Here is a 22,801-nt window from a genome sequence, read left to right as displayed (position 1 = left end):
CGTGTTTTCGAAAGCCTAAAGTTGAGCTGCCAATCGCATGACGAAATTTACGGTTTCAGAAGTGTGAAGTCGAACCATTTCACCATGATTCGTGTTAGTGTTACCTTGTACCTTGGTAACAGTGGATAAGCTTAGTGATGAAATAGTGTTTTTCTTATTCTTTAAAACAATCAAACCTGTCAACCTACTCCTCGGAAGTTTTACGGTGGAAAAGTTTGCGTGTGATTTATGGCAAAATGAACGAAATGTTGTCTCGTCGGAAGTCTCTTACTAACGCTGTTTTTTAAGCACTTCAATCGGCTTGAAAATCGATCCGAAACCGTGCTTTTTTGCTCAATCGCGTAGGTTCAATAAAAATGCTTTATTTAACAACGTTCATGCATGATTGCACCACCATAACACAACGTCAACGATCGGATTGTGTGCCAACGTGTTAGGCTGTAAATATGGCTGCAGCAGTATATAAGCGTTATCTATATCACGCCCCATATCAAAAACACTCTCTTGTTTGCTGCTGTTACAATGCCAGTGATAGAAACTGTGACCGTAATATGATACACGAACACATATAAGTATGCATTCCGTTTTGATAATGATGATTATGATGACGATGGTAGTGACTAATGGTCAGAATGAATAAGAGACTGTTTTTTTGAAAATATGATAGACATTCTGAATAAGTGATAAATGAGTTATAAAACCACTACTGAACGTCCCACAATCATACTAAATTTCAATCAGTTATCGACAGTTGAGGCTTTCATTCGTATCCTGTCTTATGTTCCATGAAACTTCATCAATGTTGTGTACAAGCTTATATTTATTCATAGTTTGCATATTTTAAACATTTAAAATTATTAGGAGTCATTGTTTTTAATCAAACATAACACACATCCTACTCTAATCTTGAGGAAAAGACATCCAAACAATCATATGATACAACATTCAACTAGGTTTCTACACCGATTGCAACACACTAATAATTTCAGATCTCCTGTTAAACTTAACGTTAGATTGCTCTACATGTCGAACAAATTTGGAACGATTACGAAGTATCAAGAGAGCTGTTATGTTATGTACATTTGTTCGCCTAACCTCTACAGAAGTTAGTGAACATTATTTACAGCTACTTATAATTGTGCCTGCTCTATCCAGGAGCAAGCAACATTGTATTTACCCAATATTCGATCAGATCATAAAATTTTCCTACTATGTCTTAAGTTCTAATTCGATAGATACATTGAGATGATTAAACGAATAACTTCGTTTAATTATCCTTCTATCTAGTCCATACATTGGTAAGTATTTTACCAAATGATCGAAAAGTGTTTGATCTGTCCAGTTTTTGTTTTTTTTTTTTTGTTGCACTATTAGGAAGTAACATAAACGAATCTAGGATATGTTAATATGTCTCTTCGTCCACTATTAAAATTATTCTCTTCCCATCAATTCGCATCAAACTTGCACTATCCCCCAAAAATGTTGTTTGTGCTAGTGTAATATTAACTATCGTAATGTAAAACTAATTTGCTTAAGATATGTTTAACATTCGTCGAGTCTTTTGTGTTATTCAGTTCATTTGGTATCGTAAGCTTCCCTGATGGCAGAGCCAGAAAGAACGCAGCAAAACGCCCAATATGAGATTCGCGGATCTGCATGTGCGATGAACCGTTTGCGATGAAAACTGTAGTACATTTAGCCCATTTATCTGGACATCGACACCACGGTTGGGCGATTGATGCTGTGCTTACTCTCGATCATATCCTGCTGCCCATGAACCTGCTCACTTTCATCATCGGCCACCGAAGGACTGCGGCTGTGACTGTGCGCTCCACCCGGTCCATGCTGATTATGTCCCAGGGATGTACCAATTCCATCGTGTTGTAATGTTTGCTGGTAACCTGCATAATGACTTCCACCCAATGGTTCCATTTTGACGATTGTGCCGAGAGCATGCTGATCGACGGCACCGTTCACATCGGCCGGCAGCATATCATAGTACAGCATGTCCTCCGGTGATTGCGGTGGGCTTTGATGATATTTGGAGCTTACGATAGAGCCGTTATTATTATTGCCATGTCCAGCACCGACTCCAGCCATGCTATAACCCACAGGACTTAGTGGCCCAGCAGAAGATGGATGGTGATGATGCTGACCGGATACACCACCAGTTGGACTGCCAACGAACATGTTCATCGGTGTGGGCGAAGGAAGCATGAAAGCATTGCCCGACTTGGATTGTTGGCTGTATTTGCTGCTGTTAACAATGGCACCGCTTGAAGAGGTGCTGGTGATTGGCGAAGGCACCTGCTGGGTGTAGCAAATCGGTGACATATGATTATGGTGCGCAGGGGATTGGTTGCTGCCCTCGCTTGACGGTGATGTTGGAATAAGCTTTTCGAAGGTAGAGTTTTCCGCAATATTCATCAGTTTTATACCTGAAAGTAGGTGAAAATAAATTAAACCAACGTTACTAATGTTACGCACATGTTTGCAGCGTTTTTTTTTCGAGCAGCTTTTTCAAGCAGATTAACCAGAACGTTTGTACCCCTAAATGTATGCAATCCGTGCTGCTTACCATCTTGTTTCTTCGGTGTCTCGGATATGCTGCTACTGCTCGAATTGGTTTGGCGGTTATTCGATGCGTTACTTGCGTTACTCTTGCTGCCATCGCTATTTTTGCTTCCTTTCGGTTTACGCTTACGGGACTGCAAGAGTAAGTAAAATAATATTCATATTTATTATCGTTTGTTTCTAACCAATGCATTCTGATACTTTACCTGTATATTATCTTTCTTCATTGCCAGTGGTCGATTCACATTGTGCAACTTGTAGTACAATCCGCACGCATTGCAAACCGGCTCTCCGACCTGATTGCGACGCCAGAGCGATGTGTTGGTTGTGTTGCAGTTAGAACACTGCAGTCCTACTCGTCTTGCAGAGCTCTGAGAGGGAATATAAAAAAAGGATTAGAATTGAAGCCTTGCTGTCACCAGTCACAGTATATTACTTGTTAAAGCACGATATTAGTTGGCAAGCTACGGGACGATGAGAGGGTTAGTTAAATTTTCTATCACAAAATAGGAAAAGCGACACAATTTAGTAGGTGTTAGAAAGAGCGATATTATATTATGCGTGAAACCAAACATAAAAAAACTAGCTACAGGATTCAAGGTGCACCGGGTTCCAAGCAACACAACAACACCAGCTAAGAAGGCTCTATGAAATCCGTTCCAAAATGAAAAGTCCGAAGAAAGAAAAACCTACCATCCGTCGACTTTGCTTCTCCTCGGTGGTGCGAGTGGTCAAGTTACTGAAGGTATAGTTGTTCTTATAGAGATCCCCGCCCTGTTCTGCGGCCACTGGAATTACAATTTTGGATATGGTAGACTTTGATTAGTTCCTCACAAAACAATAGAAAAAGGCGAGTACGATACGATAAAAAAGTCAATCAATTCGAACAATGTAACAAAACACCAATTTCGAGTACGATCAACATTCGAAACTAGCTAGCTCCGTCGTGAGGGAGTTACAATTATAATGCTTAATGTACAACAAACAACCATCTGGTAAACGACAATAAGTCTATCATCGATCGAACAATAGCATTGCTTACAGTAAACAGCTCAGCATAGCTTATTGTGTGGACAATGGTCTCTAAATTGGCCGGGCGGGGTACAATCTGGTAATGTACTACTACTTGTACAAACTTCTACTCCTATCCTTCTTTTACATGACCTTCCAAGTTGGAATGGATTTCGAGGGAGCATTGGAATGATGCGAAGCTTTCACCCTCTTTCCCCCCCAAAGTCAAGGACAAACACAAACACACACATATATATATACATTAATACAAACTATCTCATTCAAATGCAGCATATGAATCGTTCCCGGGGGGGAAAATGAGCTAATGTAATGAAGTTTAAAACAAATCAGATTGCTTATTATTTGATTTTAACAAAAAGTGAAATGACTTTCATTTGATTTTACAAACAAGAAAAACTCAACAACAAAAACATCTTAGGCGACTTAATCAATTAAAAAAAAGCTAAGCTTCTAAAAAAACGAGTAACTTGTAAACAATATGAGAGTTATGTCCTATCGGACAGCACAAGGAGTAATTAAGATGAGCACAAAATGAGCTAATACAAACGAAAGAGAGAGAGAGAGAGCAGGGTAAGAGAGTAGTTAAGAAGCTCTGGATTACAGGATCTTTTACCAAACGTCTTGGTTGTTTCACCAACGGACGATTCATGCCGTTCATCTTGTGATAGAGTCCGCACGCGTTACACAAATAGTGGCCAGTTCCGTCGCGACGCCAGAGGGGCGTATGGATGGCGCCACAGTTGACACACTCACGTCCCTCCGTAAACAAGTCCGCATCGAGGCCCACTGGGGTGAAGTTAAACGGGAATTATTTTAGCATGAATAAATAATTTTGTTCTAAAATTTGTTACGATTTTCTATAAGTACACTAAATTTGAAAAATTTAATTATTTTTTTTCATCTTCTCTATTTACGTACTTTAATCTTTGTACGGCTATTGAAGAGGTGTTTCGTTTCATGGTTGCGTCGTGTGTTTCCTGCATACATTTGTTCGTACCACATTCCGTTTGTTACTCAAGAAAAAATGAGCAATTGTTTCGTACGCAGCATAAATTACCATGTATGCTTTTGCGTAGGTAAAATAGTAATAATGCTGAGCAGTAGAAATTGCCAACGGTCCACTAATAAATGAAGCATGTTGCATCATTTACCAAATGCCCTCGCCCGGTCTGTATAAACGCTAGCCCTTATTTCAGCCCCTTAGAGTTGCCCCATGCCCACATTTTCATCCTTTCTGATCGGGTCGGCAGCAAAAGGCCACCACGCCACCCGGTTCCATTTGCTGCTTTCACTGCCTGTCATATATCACACGCCTAGCTTCCAACGTTTGTGTGTGGGTCACGGTGAATAATTAGCGACAAAACAACATCGTCGCGCCCCGGGAAGGTGTAATGCCCGTAATTCTTCGTCATGCTCCACGGAAACACATTTCCGTACGCGGGTTGACAAACTTCTCCGTTCGCGGTCATCAGTTTCCCAGCGTCGGTACTCATTTTTTTTCTGCAATCGTCTCCGACCGGAAGCTCCGTTGCGCTCGTTCGATCCCGATAAGCGAAACGCAAAAGGAAAAGCTAAGCTAAGTGTCAACGAAGAACGAACCCATAACAAGGTAAAGAAGGTTATTCTTTTCCCCCTTTCTTTGCAAGCGTCTGCAACCATGGTTCCGTTTGACGAATTGTACATTTCGTGGTGGAAAGATGAATTCAATGAAAACATTATGCATCAACCCATAAGCGATCGTTCTTCAAATGATTCAAATGACAGTCACTCGGGTGGACCCGCATATGCGAAGAGCGCGGAAAAAAGGCTTTCGACCGTTGTTTCACTTGTCCTAGTTTAGTGCAACGTACAGAAAGAATGTGCTATTTCTACGGACTGGGGCATCCAGTCCGTGCTAGATATGCACCCGAAGGGGGAGGCGTATAAATCTGTCGTACCGTGATCATGTCGTCTATTCGTCCAGGGGAGCTTTTTTTTATCGCCCGCTAGCATTTACTGTACGTGCAGAATGCTACAAATAATGTTCGTCAAACCACGTAGAGCTCTCGTAAGTTATAAAAGATGGCAAGCTTAGTGCAGTTTAAATGGTACAATTTGTACTTCTTTTATACACCTGTTTCTTATTAAATCTTCGAGGAATACGAGAATCTACATACTTAACTATACTATGATGTAAAGCAACATATTCAATCTCAACAAAAATAATATTTTAAATCAATTGAAATAATTTTGATAATGAAAAGACATTCGCTAAAATCGAAGACTCATACAAGGAAACAAGATATGGGAAAATTAAATAATTGAACTAAAAATTGAATAAAACTTCCAACATCCTTCTTTCGGTGGATTAAAGTGAACACACATGTCAGGAATGCTTTTTTTCCATCGCAGGGTAAGTGAACCACAGCACTGAAAAACAATACAAAATAGTACCGCTTCCGTTGTGTTTGTTTGCCATTGTACGTGGTAACAGGTTACGTGATGATTAAGTATTGGGTAAAATTCAGGTTTTACTGTTTATCACACGGTCAAACACACAAAACCCACAAAACTTTAACGCATCCTGCGTTGCTTGGTGTTTCCATTAGATGCCCGTAGCAAAAGCAACACCCAAAAAAAACAGACTCATCAACTGGTGCGAAATTGGGGGTAAGAAAATAGCCAGCACCATGCCACCATTTAGAGGAAAGGAACATTGCAAAACATCAACATCAACAAAAAAAGCATCCGAAATGTGTAACATTCACACGCAAATATTTTCCTGCACGTTTGCAAATCGGTAAGTGATCTTGATAGGCCCAACACAAACTGCAATGCTCGCTACCATATGAGTACACTGAGCGTATTGTTGCGCAGAAGCGTTAAAAAGTAATATCGACTCCCAATATTCGTACTCCATCCGTTGGGTTCATATAGCGGATATGTAATGCTTACGTGCTGTAAGTGAAGCGGCCGCTGGGAAGTGCGTTGTCGTGGTCGTGGCTACTGCTGACCGTCTGTTCGTCGTTGCCGGTGTCGTACTGGATGTTGCCACGCTGTACGCAATGCTGTTTGCGTCGTAATGTTGCGACCATGTATCATTCTGCAAAATACAAAAAATCCAAACATCAATTAAGCAAAAGTGTACGGATGCAGCGAGCAGGCTACTGTTCCTACCTGTTGAGGATAGGACGTCGAGACGGCACTGTAGGGATTGGCACGCGACGGGTTAGTACCGGAAACGATCCGCTGGAAGGCAGGAAGGGCACCTTTCATGTACTCACTCTCCATGCCGGAAACGCCGCTCGACCAAAGATGATCGGTGGAGGTTCCGTTGAAGTACTGCATGTTCGGGAACGAACAGCGACCGTACGAAGGACTGAAATAAAAGAGAACACGATCGAAGCAAAATGGGCAACGTTAAGTACCATTGGTTTGATAACAATCCACGTGCAAGGCAAAGCTACTGCAATGGCGCTTGTTGACAATCCTTATTTCCGTCAACTTCCGACATGTTTTGCTACTGCCCTTCCACAACAATCCTTGAGGGATATTGATCATTTCGAAGATATACTTGCTTGCTTTTTCCTTTGTTCTATGTGCATTTTTTTATCTAATTTCTGAGGTCTCTTCAAGGTCTGAGGTCTTTTCAAGGAATTTTTGAGGACTTCTGGGTCTCAAGGTTTCCAAAGGTTGGTAATGCGGTAATTGAAGAAAAAGAAACCTTCAGATTGGACCCACTAATAGAGACACATTCAGCTTTTGAATTATTTCACGCTAAACACTAGGCTCTCATTAAAGTGTGCACATTTTCTTTAAATTCCTTACTCATACACTCCTCTCTACATGGGAATGTTTCAATCCCAACTCAAACCCTTGTATTTCTTCCGTAGGACAAAAAGTTCCAACTTCACAAAGCCACTTCTCTAAGCGGAATAATCATACCAATCGTTGACTAACTTCATTGAGTCAACCTCAAGATATTGAGCTCAGTTCGAACGAGTCTACCGCTGACTAAACTCTAACCACCACCGCATTTCACATCTTCAGTGCACCCTTCTCCAGTGCGCTTAAAAGCAAGGAAGCTGTGTTTGCGTTTACGGCCTGTTTGTTTACAAAAACAGCAGCATGCAGCGGAAACGCGACTGAAACTTATTCCACCACCGCCCACCCATGATCACGACACAAAAACCGTACACAAACGATTTACCGAGAGAGGGTTCTTTTTTTTTGTTTTCGTCTGCAAATTCACAAACATCAGGCATGCGGATCGTGTAAGCTATTCAGCATAAATTGACGCGAGTGGCTTGACGATCGCTTGCAAGCACATACGCCCCCCAAAACAATAGCTCAGGAATTGATCCCCAAACCAGCACTTACATTCGATAATTCATTGCTTTGCTTTACTTTTGCTTGTCACAAGGGAACAATAACACTATGGGTGAAGTTTTTTGCGGGTTTCGCACACTGATCACTCTTTTCGCTTCATTTTCCTCACGGCACGATCATTTATATTCGAATTCCGTTTACTTGATAGCTTAATCACTTCAGTTTAAGCAATGCGTCTTCAAAAGTAGTTTGATTCTTCAAGGCCTCTCCATGAACGCGTTTTCTACTTGACGACACTACTCAAAAAATTCAACCAACTACTACTGGCTTTGTCGCACCATCTATCGATGGCGACCGTCGACGAGCGAATATCAACCCGAGGCTCGGATACACTTAACAAAACTTAACCACAGCCCGTACTGTACCGCGATGCGGACCGTAGAAGAGTGGGGAGCTCACTTGACCACTGGCAAGCGTAACTTTCGTTGTTGTCACAACTTCTGCCACCTTTGATAAAGACGGTTTGCTACCGGGAGCGTGACATTGCGGTGGTTTCTTTGTGGTCGACCTGCTGCACTAATCGCTACCATACCTAACGTGGGTGGTAATAAAACATGCCAATTTGCGTAAGGCTTTACGCCCATCTCGATACCAGGACAATTTTTGGGGACTAGAACGTTAGTGTAGATATTTATTTTTTTTACCAATGTGTAGCTGTTATTGTCGTTAGAAGTTACCACTGGCGATATGGCACGAGTGATCGCATAACGATCATACTTTTTTTTTTGGTCTTGTGCAAGCTTCACAAACGCAACTCCATTGTACAAAACCCTTTTTATTTCACACAACTAACTGACAAACAACAAACGTTAGTACGAACGACACACGCGCGATCATATGAATGTGGGAGACCACCCTTACGAAAACGGGGAACATGAACGGGCTAACGCAGGGTGTAGGAAAAAAAGGTCCCCAAAAGAACTAGATACGAGCGGTTTGTCATCCACAAAATTCACCACGAAAACGTTCGCATACACATAGCAGTGTCCGTAAACCAAAACAAAGCCATGACATTAAATAACCCGCGACAAATAAGGCCTCGCGTATCTTACTTAACCGATGCGCGAGCACGTGACTGCGAGAACGGACGAGCGAAATTCTTGACATTGCTCTTTCCACCCATTCAAGCCGAGAACTTTGCGCGATTCGATGGCACAGGAGATGTGTGTTTTAAATTTGTTATTATGGAATGCGTTTTGAGTTTTGAACGATTTTGAAATGGATTTGAGTAGCACAAGCAGTTTGCGCACATATTTTTTTTATTAAAAGAAAATTAAATATTTCATACTAATGTACGATCATCTTCAATTGGGAAATTAAATATCGCTCAAAGAATTTTGTAATTTTCTCCCAAATCTAAAATATGTTCTACTCTCTTCTGCTAGTTACGTAATCTCGATCGCGACCCAACCTGCCACATGCCGATCGCATTCGCTAGCGTCCGCGAAAAACTGCACCAAAGGCACGATCGTGCCAACGATCGTTTACAGCCGTGCTTGGGAAGACCAAATTTGTCACAAACCCTCCTCACCCCTTCAGACCGACCGGAACCCATCCCTAAACGGTAGGGTAGTGATGGGTAGGTGAAAGCACAAGCAAACACACCGCGCTAAAGGGCCGGCACGCGAAACATTGCGAGGCTTCGCAACATCTTCTAAAGCACGTTTGTGGTGTTGCGGTGTTTCGTTTCCAGCGCACTATTTTCTGTTTTTCTCTAGCTCCGTTGCAGAAAAAAAGGTGTATGTGATCTGTTTTTTTTCTGCAGGTTTGCTCCACGGGACACCCCTAGTTAAGGTGATGGTTTTGTTTTTTTTTTCTCTCTTTTTCAAGTATCATTTTATGCAGTAATTTCATATGGATAAAGCTAGCATGGGAAAGGTAGCGTTACATTGCACGTGAATTTGATACTGGGAAATGGCGAAAAGAGAGATACAACTCAACATTTATTGAGATGCATGTAAAAAAAGTGTAGATTTTAATTAACCTTCAACCTGATTTTTAGTAATTACTTAATCCAACATCTCGAGTTATGTTATTAATTCTTGCAATATTTATTAGTTTGTTTTCAAAAATGCTTTGCTGTTTTCCATCTCATAAGATAACTTTCTCACATAAGCTCCCAAGAGCCTAAAAATAAAAAACAAGCATGATATTTCACTTTTGGTTCGGGCATAATCTTCACAGCCATTTATGTTCAAGAATAGCACATTTATACCACCACTCGCGTCCTGATAACCGTACGCCTGCCAGGGTAATCGCGATTTAGCAACTTGCACTCGAAACCTCCGTTGAGCAATCGGGATCGAATACACGATCGACCTCTTCCAGGTCTTCCGGCTTATCAATTTCGGTACTGCCAAAACGCGGGGCTGACTTTTGACAGATGCGATTGATGTGTTGCTACAAGCGCACGCAAAACACACTAACTTGATCAACTTTCGTACAATCTTCTTTCCGCACGTAAGTCAACAGATTCATGGTTCGGAATCTCATTCGATCGACACGTAAGAATATGTTCGAGTCGAACACATATCCACGAACGATGAAACGATTCCCAAAAAATGGAAGCTTAGCAACTAAATTTGCAATAATGTAGACAGAATGATCAGGCGGCGAAAATCGCGCTCCCGGTCAGTGCACAAGGTCATTTGGTCAGCATTGCCAGATATGGAGTATGGTACGGAATCAGGAACGATCATTACTCCCCAAAACCTTTGTTGAACACCCGATCCGAAGATTCGCGATCGCGAAGCAAACATCGCGATCGCATTACTCAACATTACCACCACCAGCTGGGAATTCTAAACCATAAAAAGCTGTTCTCATCCATACATCCAGCACCCCATTTTTTTCGCCAACCTAATACAATCGAACGCTTTGTCTTTGGTTACGATGACATTCCACATGGTTCTTGCTGTGCATTCTTCCCCACTAACAGGAAGAAGTTCCGTCACCACACGATCAAACGCTTCATGCAGCCAGACAATTTCCTGGCAAGTCGGTCTCGGATTTCTTCACTCGCGACTCATTGGAACTATATTGGACTATCTCCTCGTATGTCAGGGGTGTGTACCGGTAGTTGAGAGAATTCCATGCCGAGGAATGCACACATTTTGTGTTCTTTCACAACATCGATCGAACAATAGATCACTTGCAAAAACGCTGCCATAGACAGAATTTTTATGGTAAAAAAGAGATCAACATTCTTCACTAGATTTCTTGATAAACAAAACACTCTTTACAAGCGATAATAAAACATGCATTTATAGTAACAAAAAGGTCGACTTACCCGCCCGAAAGAACGCTCGGTTGAAGTGTGTCGTACAGGGAGAGACTTCCATCGGACCCGGCACCAGAACCCGGTTCCTGGCCACCATTTGCAACCGAATGTAGCAGCACCGAGCTGACCGCCGTTGATCCCGTTACACCCAGATGGCTCAGATGCTCGGAAGGACCGGGCGAAGAGGTGGTCGTGGTCGGTGTATGACCACCGTTCGATGATACGCTAGCTGCAACGGCCGCTGCAGCCTCTGCTGACATTTGGTGCCGGTGGTACATCGACGACGCCGTATCGCTCGCTCGAGGCACATTAATCAACTGAGTGAAGCTCTGCAATCCGCCATCGTACTCGTCATGCGCGTGCGAATACTCGGGACTTCGCGACTCGCCACCGCTATTGGTATGGGTGTGATTGTGCTGCTGCTGCTGCTGCTGCTGGTGATGTTCCGACTGCTGCTGGTGATGCGCTACGACCGCGGCTGCGTGATTATAGTTGATGACACTCTTGTCGTTGTTGTTATGATAAATGTTGGCATACTCCTTCGCTTCGTGCATCCCGTGACCGTGTTGTTGCAGGTGATGTTGCGCTAGCTGCTGGTGGTGATGCTGCTGTACACTATGATGTGTAGGTGAGTCCGCTAGATGTTGGTGATGATCGCTCACCAAAGCGGGCGTCAGGTAACTGTCCACGATCCCACACTGTTCGTCTTTCAGCGTGTCGGCAATCATATCATCGATGGTGTGCTGTGGAGCGATCACTTCATGCGGATGATGATGATGATGATGTTGGGAGTGATGATGCTGCTGTTGCTGCTGCTGATGATGTTGATGCAGATGATGATGAATCGCGGACATTTCGTCGTCGCCTCGAAGATGCGAATCCTGAGCATGTACATGATGTTGCAGAACTGCCGCCTCATCCAAGTGATCATGATGGTGCGGTCCACTGCCTAGCGGTGACGCATAGGAAGGATACATCGAAAGCAGACTTCCACGCATGCCGCTTATTAGTGAAGGATCGTTTGAACACACCAATGGGTTTAGATGGCTCACAACGGTGATATGACCCGAAGGGGATGAAGATACACCCGGGTCCGGATCGCCTATATACACTGCCCTCGGCGGAGTATGCTGTTGGCGCGAAAGCTCTCCCGCGGAAGATTCACTCGGAGGGGAGTTGGGTCGATGATCAACAGGTTTATAGCTTAAATCGCACGGCCAATGATGCTGGTAAGGTGCATAGCCAGCTCCTCCACCACTGTTAATGACAGTTTGAAGGGTAGAGAAACGGGGTGGAGAACTAGACCCCGGGCTAGCTTCCTGATGATGATCCGATCCGTACGACGGCACCTTCACCGGATCAGATCCTAACAGTAACTTTGAGCAGGAAGTTATCACTGAGGGAGTATTACTGCTCGGTGGAGTACCGGCTTCTGAGGTGTTCCCTGGCAAGGGGTTGTGTTCGTGTGTCGTTCTATTGATATCACTTTCACCGGTTTCCCTATCACCAACTTCACGTGCACGATCACTTTCCACGCGAGATGCCAGATGTGCTGCCGGAGATTCCGTGTCAGACGCAGATCGGCCGATATTGCTGTCCGCAGCGCTATCGTTAGGTTGCGATCGTGATTCCGTCTGTTTACTTCCGTTATCGATACTTTGCTGATGGTGTTGCTCCTGACGATGTTGCGTGCTGGCTTGCGGGGACACTACAACTGGCGACTTGTACGCACCCACGATCGCACCATAACTCGGCTCTGCAGAGCAAGAGTTGATGCAAAAGCGCATGCAGTTACAAGAGAGAAAGAGAAAGAAAGAAAAGGAAGAAATGAAAAGAACACTCACGGTAAGTCGAAGATGCGTAAGTAAACACAAAGCAGAATGCAAGAGAAAGCAAAACGTGAATGCATCGTAAACAGCGAGCAGAACGAAAGAGAAGCCAATAATAACAAAAGGGAAAAACGCAGCAAAAAGAGAAGGTTAAATGGAACGTGTCTATAAAAAAAGAGAGAACGATGTGCAGAGAACAGAGAGAAAGGGATGAGAAAGATAGATTGATTCTTATAGAGACGGTAGCAATTTCCCTTCCCTTAACCACATGCAGCAGAGAAAGGACGAGACGATGGAAACTACGAAAGGCGAGAAACGTTACGATCGAGCGGCAAACAAACAAAGCAATAATCTGTACGAAAACCACACACCAGTTGAGTTTGCCTTTAAGACCTTCAGCCCTTCTTTGGTCGGAAAGTGTCTACCACCAGTGTGGTAGAGCAACAGCCTCATCCACGTCCGATCCTGCCCCTGCAAGAAGGCAACGAAACGAATGATCCTGAGTACGGCAGCACGAATGAGTAAGCAACAATATTTCAGTAATAATGCGATAAGCAAGTACGAACCAAATCAAACAATAACGAACCCACTTCTAACCGGGTAATGGTTAGATTTTCACTACCTCAATCGAGTACTGGCCCTATTGGTCTTCAGGGGTAGGCGAAAATTGCCTACCCCTGGGTAGAGTGATTCATCGTCAGAATGTCTGGGGAGGAAACGCAGCTCAATATGCATTATCTTACCCTAATCAAATGATGTAACGCGAGACTGCATAACTGAAGCGAATATAATTCGTTTGTGCCTTAAGAAACTATAAATTATTCAGCAGCCGCAGTAACGTGCTCGATTTCGAGTAGTTTTAGCTCCGCCCCTTTATAATTGTGTTTTCAATTGCTCGCATTAATAAATGGCGCTTTTCTCCGCGATGATTTACGAACGATCGTATGTCGCGCACAGTGTACCGGGGGCTAACATTCGTATTTTTCATGCCATTTATGTATGTTGGTAGAGTTTTGTAATTTATTTTAACTAACAACTTCATTTCAACATTCTTTAAAGTACTATCAGCGAGGCAGACGGCATCGTTTACTGCTGAATTCGGTATTAAAAAAAGTAACAGGATTTGGCTTGTTTGCATAACTTTCAAGGTGCAAGGTTATCGAGGATCATCCAGAATCTGGCACCACCATTTTTGTGGACCATCATTGCATTTTGAACAATTTGCATAACGATTTACGATCGGCACCTAACACGCGCTTGGCGTTAGCGTTAACCTTTTGCCCAGAGATTCATCCCTATTTACAACTTCGAATTCCACGTTGCAAATCATTCTTATTCTTATATTTCTTTTTTTTTTGGGTTTCTTGTACGGATCTTGTACTTTTGCATTCCCATACAAATGCATTGAAGTCTACGAAAGTTCAACAAACTTTTCAAACATTTAACGATCCCCCCACGTTTCCTATTGTTTTCGTTCAGCAATCGTAAGCTTTCCCTCCAGCCCATGATGCCAATAACCCTTCCAGTGGCATATAAAAGAAAACCCAACTATTTACACATGGCACAACGATAAGCCAGTACGCCAAAAACTGAAAATGCACTTAAAAACAAACGACGCTTGCCGCGTTAATAAAGGTGCTACTTACTGGTTTTATATGGGAGTGATTTTTATGCTCTACTTACATAAATTACACGTACACGTTAAAACAACCCTCCCAGGGGACACCCTTCCAAACGGTGCCCCAAAGCAAAACATTGTTTACCGTCTGTTTTTAAAAGAACGCGTACTTAGCTAATTTCCATTCCAAGTTGGTGTAAACCCCCTACATCGCTCTACAAATTTTCCCTATCAAGCAGAACCTTCATTGTGGTATGAAAATGGGCCTAAGAAATTATTAATTTAAGTGAAACGGAATGCTTGTTACGGGCCTTTCTTGTGCTGGGTCACAAACGATCATGACGATGTTCACATAATACTGTCGTTTGGTGTAACGAAGGGGCGTAAAGAAACAAAGGGCATTAGGAGAAACGGGGGGCGGCCAATTACACCCATGAGAACCGGTGTAACAGAATTAACATGAGGTAAGTTATGGGAACAAATTTTTCAATCCCACAACAACTAGCAAACCGAACGAACGACAATTTGTAGTTTGCGCATGCCAGCGCAGGTTACGGTAAGCAGTATGGCCAGCACACTTAGGATGCAATTTATCATACCACACCGTTCATTGGTACTGGTAGTTTTTTCACAGCTATATGTGTACATAAAAAAAGACAACAATTTTCCTGACAACACAAAAAAAGAACACAAAAACCAAGCTACTCTCAACAGACAATTCGTACTTGAGCGAGATGTTAGAATTTTCACACCGTCTACAAACATAACCACAGTCGAAGGATGTGAGTCCTGTGTCCATGCCTTCGTCCTTCCGAATGTCAGCGCGCACCGAACTCAAATTTCATGCGCAACGTAAAACAAACGGCTTTCGCGCTTTGCGTCTTCCTGCGGGACTTTCTCCCAGTGCTCGGATGAGCCTAAACATCCAACACATGAGCATAAGGATCATAAGGATAATGTTTCTGTTGCTGGTTTTTTTTCTCCATTCTTTTACACTCTGTCTTAAGCACTAATAAAGAGTGATCGTAGAACACAGCATTAAGCATGTTCAGTTAGGGAATTTAAAAAAACCACCGGAGGCAAAAAAAAGGATAACGAATGAAATATTTACGAGTGAAATTGGGCGGCTTGCGACAAGTGTTCCTACGTGTACTCTTTCCATGGAGAGAGGCGCACAGAAATATGAGACAAATCGGTGTTCTGGCGTTTCAGCTCATCCTCCGTCAGGTGGAGTGATTTATTTCCACTCCGGAAAGAGATAATTTTATGGTTGAATTAAGCAAACGTGGTTTGTTTTGGGCGTGAAGAAAGAATTCGACTACGACTCATTGATAAGGGAATTATGTAGCTTTTTGGGGGGTTTTCGGACAACTCAAAAAATACCCCCAAAAATGGATCTCATGAAGATCACAACTTGCACCTGGAAGATGACTTTTTGAAGGAATAAAAATGGAGGAAAATTAAATTCGAAAATCGTTGTAACTAATGAAAGTTTGGAACACTAACTAAGCTACACTGTATCGCATTTTTGTGATACGCCTCGAATCATATCGCAAACACAAGGCAAGTAGTGACAAACGCATTATTTACGACAGGTTCTAGGGTCAAGATCATCCCGCACGAAAAGAAAAAAAAAACACATAAAAATGATTCTCGCATTTCACAAGCTGATCTTCGTTACACTAAACAGCCGCTGGCTGTGCAAGACCAGATCGCCGGCGGGTAACAAAAAATGCTACAATAGCCGATGTTATAGCCGTTTTATGCATTTTCAGAAATGTGCAACCAAACACACGGTGTTCCGAAATTTAACCGTCTGGAGTTTGTCGTTTTCACAATGTCAAAGTCTTTTTTACTGTCAGTCTCTTCCTGTCGATATGCATCATTACGCGGTCAAAACAAATACAAAAATCTAAACACCACACATTTCCGATAGAAACGAGTTGCGCTGTGTAGCGGTTTACACAACAATCGGGATATTTTATTTTTCCTTTAGTTTTGTTATTTTCTATGCAAACCGGTACAGGCAGCATAATTTTTATGAAAAGAGTTGTATGAGAGTATATTCCCGCCCCGATGGGAATAATCTCGAACCCATTCCACTATCACACTGACGGGGTGATAAGAAAACAGAAGATTTACGATCATTCCGAGATACGGAGGTCATAGGGGTGAGGTAGAAAAAAATTAAAAGAAAAAAGCCAACTAATTACATACAAGTGTGTTTCGGGTTTTTGGTGTGAACATGTTAAAAAAGCGTAATATATTTAAAAAAAACGGTTTAAATTACCGCCAATGGAATCTTATCAAGAGTAAAGATAGTTCTCACCCGTTGCTAGCGGTGCAGATTGTCTAATTAATAGTAACCCTATTTTTACGATCATATTTCACTCCCAGAAGAAATGCTTTCCAGAAGAAATGGAAAGCTGCTTTTCCTAACGTGTACAAACGAAAAACACGCCATTCATTCACCATTCACATTTTGCATGAATCATCGGCAAAAGGAAAGATAAGAAATGTTTATCACCTCCCCCACTGTGATCGCTATTGTTTTTGGTAAGGCAGTAAAGACCGTGCGGCAGGACACTCGTGTACCCAGATTCCGACGATTCCTATGAAGTTTCGTTTGAGTCATAGCTTTATTTTGCCAAAAAACCACTTCTGTTGCTAAAAATTGAGCAGAAATATTTTGCTACGATGATAAGCGGGAAAAAGAGGGATGTGTGTCGTGAGATTTCAAGTTCCAAGCATAACATCTGGCTTTGAGGATGCTGTTTGAAATTCCGATTCTTCTGGGGGGCGTCACAACTGCAACAGCTCCACGTGTTGAGTGTTAAGCGCCTGCGTCCAGAAACAAGTCCAGTTGGGCCCGCGTTTTTAACCATGCTAACCATCCCATTTGCATACAGTCGATGTCCCGCTGATCGTACCACCCACCAAACAACCGTTACCGTACATATCACATTACGACGATGCGCCAGGATGCTGTGCGTTCCCGATGATGATCCTCAAGATCCGCCCTACGAAGAGCAAGAAGCTGCATAGGAGCATCACATTTTCCATTCCGCTTTTACTTTTATTGCCCATTTTGGTGTTACATTCAGAGGACAGAACGCAAAGAAGGCTACAGTTTCGTTTTGAGGCGATCCAGTCTATTTGAATAATCCGCAGAACCGATGTTTTGGCAACTGAGGAAACACGCTTCCCTGCATTCTTCCGGACACGATGGGCTATCCGGTTGGTTACGAAGCGATAATATTTACGACGGGCCATAAATCATTAGCATTTTGTTCGGTGATCATGATGTTTATGCTTTATATGTGTGGTTAGACATTTGCTTCTAGATGGTCTAGATAAGGTTGTTGTTTTTAATTGCCATAATAATTTTATCATCTACTGACGTTGTATTTTATTATCCTTGAGCTTCTTAGTACTCTTTAGGCATGTCTCAATAGACTTTTTGTGATTCTTTCCTATTTGGTATAGGAGAAGAGTAAAGACCGACGCATGATTTGTTGGGTCTAGATGAGATTGATTGAGAACCAAATTAATCTATTATTCAATAAAACATTCGATCGGTCAACAAATCCATAAGCCATCCTGAGAGAATGTTTAAGATATCTCTCTTTTTTCCACCTTTTTGACCACCTTTATAGAAATTTGACACTGTTATTCAGATCCACACGTGCCGCTCGTGCCATGAACGATGAAGGACACCGCTCGTGAAGAACGTCTCATGTATGAACTTTGAGTGTTTGTTTATTTAGAGAGTTGTTGTAATATTTTCTCCAAGAACTTTGAAGTCTTCCTCTCTAGAGCTGTACACATTATGAAGCATGAATTTAAATAAGAAATGAATAAAAAAGCAGGCAGGTTGCCATCAAGGAATGCATGTTTCCGGGGCATGTATTGCACGAATGACGAAAAAAAAAATGGAATCTTCCTCAAAAACAAAGCAACTTCCGTCGCGACCATGACAAATTTTGGCCAAGTCAAAGCAAGGAGGAAGAAAAAAAAATACAGGAAGTTGCTGACCGGTAATGTGAATCACGTGTTTCACTTTTTTCCACAATAGCTTAAAATTTACCTTTCCACACTCTCAAAATCCCACACATTCCGCATTCTCGAGGGTGAAGCAATTTTCTACATCTTTATTGCATCCATCTTTTTATTGCGCCTATTTGCGTGGTCACCAGCGGGATACGGACAGGCTTGAGGGATGCATCATTCGTTCCCGTTTATGCCAGTTGTCGTTACAAAAAAGACGAAGGATCGAAACGTTCAATATCCTTTTTCCAAACTAACAAATGGTTTTACAAATTTTTTACTGTTTGCCCATTTTGGAACCCATTGCCCTACCTGGGCTAATCATAATATTTGCTGTTGCACCATTCGTCCTGTACCAACACAGTGATCATATTACGATCCTTCACAATGCATTAATGTTAACCTTTTTGTGCAAACAAATATGGTAATGTTTAAGCTTAACGACAACTCCATAAACGTGAAACAAGAATAGTCGCGTGGATAGCTTTTGAGTTCTCAATTGATAGCTTTCTCAACATTCTTTGGTGTTTTGGTGCAAAATTGTAGCCTCAATAAACATTAGCCAATACGATCTCAATATCTCATATTGATCCTCAACATTTTAATAACTCGCATTTTGTGTTATCAACTCTTATAACAAAAACTCACTTTAAAACCTCATAATTTGCCATCGATCGTTGGTGTTTTGCTAGATATATAAATCGAACCCACGGTAAAGTGCACTCAACACAGCAAAAAAATGCATAACAACGTTTCATCGGCAAAGTTGCATTTTTGTCCCTCTTTTTTTTCTTACGCGCTCTTCACTTAAAGTGCATAACACCAGTTTTACGACTCCGCCACTGAAGGCAAAAGCGTTCGTTTCAGTTTTAGGTACTCTTTGTGGCCCGTTTCGTCGTTCTGTCTACCGCCCGAGAGATTTACTGACAGAGTGTCTGAGGATCATCTCGTTTGGTGAAGTTCCCGTCGCTTCCGATCCCTGCAAGCCTTTTTCCTGCCATGCAAAACGGTGCGCAACGAATACCGAGTACCAAGCATCCAGAAAACCGTGACGGTCATCCAAACATTTATGACACCTTGCACTGCATCAACGCATTAGAACTGCGACCGTGTAGTAGCGCCCGGTGCGGTGCCACGTGTAGTAGCGACGGTCGGAAAGCTTCACATCGGTAGCGTGAAGCAAGTTTTGCTAGGTCCGAAGCTTACGAGGCCATATTTTCCACAAACAAACACCCAGACGGCAGACCCCTTGTAACTAGCGGGGCCATGCAACTGTTTTGAACTTTTTCGATTCGTCACGCCAGCAAAAGGCGTTGCCAATCGCGCTTAGTGCGATTCTAATTTCTGCCCTGCAAAACATCATTGCAGTAGTTTGCTGCAAAACGGGTGGAAGTAAAAACTAATATTTCCATTTTGCAACAACGTTGGCAAAACGGTATGATGGCGGAATGGACGTTAGTGTAAGCTACACTTTTAAATGCTTCTGAAGTGTAACAGAGACTCAACTACGTAGCGACAAACCGTGTAAATTTGAATGAAAAACGCCTTAAAATCGCCTTAAAAACACCGTCTACACTCGAGCGAATCCTTTGCGGAACTGCAGTATGATCGAGCGATCGTACACACACACTCTTCCAAAAAAAAACACGGACCAAAAACATATCATCTTCGGTTGTGTAGAACCTTTTGATATAGCCCTCAAATCTTCACGATAACACACCCAAAGGTCTCCCCATGTCGGGAGAGATAAACAAAACACGAATAGAGTATCTCCGGCCGGGTCATGGTGGCCGCCGCACGAAACAGTACGGCAACCCAGCCAGCCAACCGGTACTGTGCCGATTCACGATCCGATCATCACTGGTCACCGGTAGACGGTACGGGGTACCGGTTAACTGCTTCGGTAATTGTTATCAGCCGGTCGGTATAATCGAAGGAATTCCCTTTTCGAGATACGACCGCCCGTTCATAGGGCGAGGTGCAAATTATGGAACGTACGATAACGGAACGTCCATTTCCGTGCGGAACGGAAACCACAGCCAAACGATGCATTCGAATACTATTATCAGAGTTTCTCCATCAACCACCATAACACACTGTTAGTAAAAAACAAAACCCCTTCTTTACGTACCATAACCATCCCTTCCCGGCATACTGTGCACTTTGTAACGTAGCGTGAAGGATTTGAAATTTTTGGCCACTAGATAACAGCTAACAACAGTGCGCAATGTTTTGATTACTACTTTCGTTTATACCGACAGTTCGAACGATTCGCGCGTTAGTAGCTAGTTGGCACAAAACACAATACCGCTTCCCACACAAACAGCAAAAATAAAATCGTTCACGACGCGACAGGATTCGTCAGACGGGCAAAGGACACACCGAAGTCCGTAAGCAAGTCGCACACCAATTGGCAACGACAACGACGACGAACGACTTGCGCACTAATCGTTCAAACTGAACTGATCAACACAGCGGCTGTGTTGATCTACAACCCCCCCGAAAACGGTACGACGATGACGACGACCACGAACGCCCGGAACCGCCACAACTACGACGACTATAACGAATCGCGTATGTAACGACGCAAAGCCAACACACACGACGTTCCCTTATGTTGTGTGGCGGTCTCGGGGTTTTTTTACCCTGCTCCTCCTTCCCCTCCCCATTTCATGATCGCCCATTACTTCCCCGTTCAAACCGTCCACAGGATGCTCCACCATTACCCGGTGGATCGTGATGGTTCTGGTAGCACTGGTCGAATGCAATCCATGGCAAATGATGGATGGAAAGTCGGGTGGTACAAGAACCTACAGAAGCAACGTAGCAGAACGTCGGCAGAATACAGGAGGCAAGGCAGCCTGAACACCAAAGTTCAAATCGTACCAGACGGGAGAGTCACTGTTTGAAGGACATTCGCACGATTTCGAAAGCAAAAGCAGAACATCAGTAGAACGTTTATGGTACGTTTTTTTTTTTTGTTTTGTTCGAGAACATTTTTGAATTTTTGAATTTTTGAATTCAATAGTACTATTCTATTCAGTGAGTTTAGTACACAGTAAACTCATGCATCTTTTTTACAACTAATCACGGTTAATGACGCCAGTTTCTTAATGTTACTTAGGGGTTATGCGGAGCAACAACATTACTATTTATTCTTACAAGAGAGAAGACAAAAAAACAATCTCCACAAATCTTCCTTCGTTGCATTCAAGCATATTGATAACGTTTTAATGGTTTCAAATTTCGACATCTTCCAGCTTATGTTTCGAAGTTTTTTATATTCGTTTGAAACAAACACTGTGTTATTATTTATTGTGCGACCTTTTCGTAAACCTTCCCGGCCTATCACCACGTCAGGTTCCGTCTGCCAGCGCTATATTTAAAGCACAAAATCCCTACGCGCATCCGATCAATCATCCAATTAACGTTAAGGCATCTCGTCCCATTGGCCGTGGTTTGGGGCATGTTGTTCACAAGCCAATGCCCATTAAGATAATGATGAACAGTACAAAAATGTTAATTTTTTTTTTGCTTTTTACTTTTGAATCAACGCACGGAAACGTTAGAAAACATCATTCATTCAGCCTGGGTCAAATAAGGATTTTCTGAAGCCTGATGGATGTAAGTACTATCACTGCAATATTATGCTATAAAATGTATAAAAAGGTTCCCTGCAATCATTCAAACAAACTGAAACTACTTAGATAATGTGGCATGATTGACGAATGAATGGACGATTGCCTCAATCAAGGAAATTTTCGCAAAATCAGACAACAAAACAAACAATTACCGTTCACTCAACTCTTTGACATTCTCGACAAATGTATATTGGTTTTTTTTTTTTTGATAATACCATTTCTGCTGATAGCGCTAGCAGGTGTGATAAGCTATTATCGGTTGCATAACGTTTGCCTCCTACTGCCAGCCATATGATAAGCTTCCAAAGTTTGAACTTGAACCACGACTGTGTTACTATTGCACACTTTGATAACTCGTCCATACAACAACTCCCTTCCCTTTCATCCCAGGCCCCTCTCCCCTAAAACCTGA

General features: G+C 42.5%; 1 protein-coding gene and 1 long non-coding RNA gene across 4 annotated transcripts; one reads left to right on the top strand and one right to left on the bottom strand.

The window, feature by feature from the left end:
- Nucleotides 1-802: 802 nt before the first annotated feature.
- LOC125765770 (box A-binding factor-like) lies at nt 803-21,242 on the bottom strand. 3 transcript variants are annotated; one of them, XM_049431224.1, is made up of 8 exons: nt 20,880-21,242; nt 11,264-13,010; nt 6,763-6,964; nt 6,541-6,688; nt 4,208-4,392; nt 2,781-2,945; nt 2,579-2,708; nt 803-2,438 (listed from the first exon to the last, which is right to left on the bottom strand). In XM_049431224.1, the coding sequence occupies exons 1-8, from the start codon at nt 20,899-20,901 to the stop codon at nt 1,705-1,707; spliced, it is 3,333 nt and encodes a 1,110-aa protein (XP_049287181.1). In that variant the 5' UTR covers nt 20,902-21,242; the 3' UTR covers nt 803-1,704. The 3 variants fall into 3 exon arrangements, with proteins under 3 accessions (XP_049287181.1, XP_049287182.1, XP_049287183.1); XM_049431225.1 differs by having other exon boundaries at nt 4,220-4,392; XM_049431226.1 differs by lacking the exon at nt 4,208-4,392 and adding an exon at nt 3,268-3,362 and having other exon boundaries at nt 20,880-21,241.
- Nucleotides 2,605-3,130, top strand: LOC125765849 (uncharacterized). Its single transcript, XR_007418626.1, has 2 exons — nt 2,605-2,716; nt 2,808-3,130. It is a non-coding gene; the product is annotated as an uncharacterized LOC125765849 (long non-coding RNA).
- Nucleotides 21,243-22,801: the final 1,559 nt, after the last annotated feature.

This window comes from Anopheles funestus, chromosome 2RL (genome assembly GCF_943734845.2).
Source record: "Anopheles funestus chromosome 2RL, idAnoFuneDA-416_04, whole genome shotgun sequence".
Taxonomy (NCBI): domain Eukaryota; kingdom Metazoa; phylum Arthropoda; class Insecta; order Diptera; family Culicidae; genus Anopheles; species Anopheles funestus.
The sequence above is the reverse complement of the archived record's forward strand: the minus strand, read 5'-3'. Positions and strand labels throughout refer to the sequence as shown.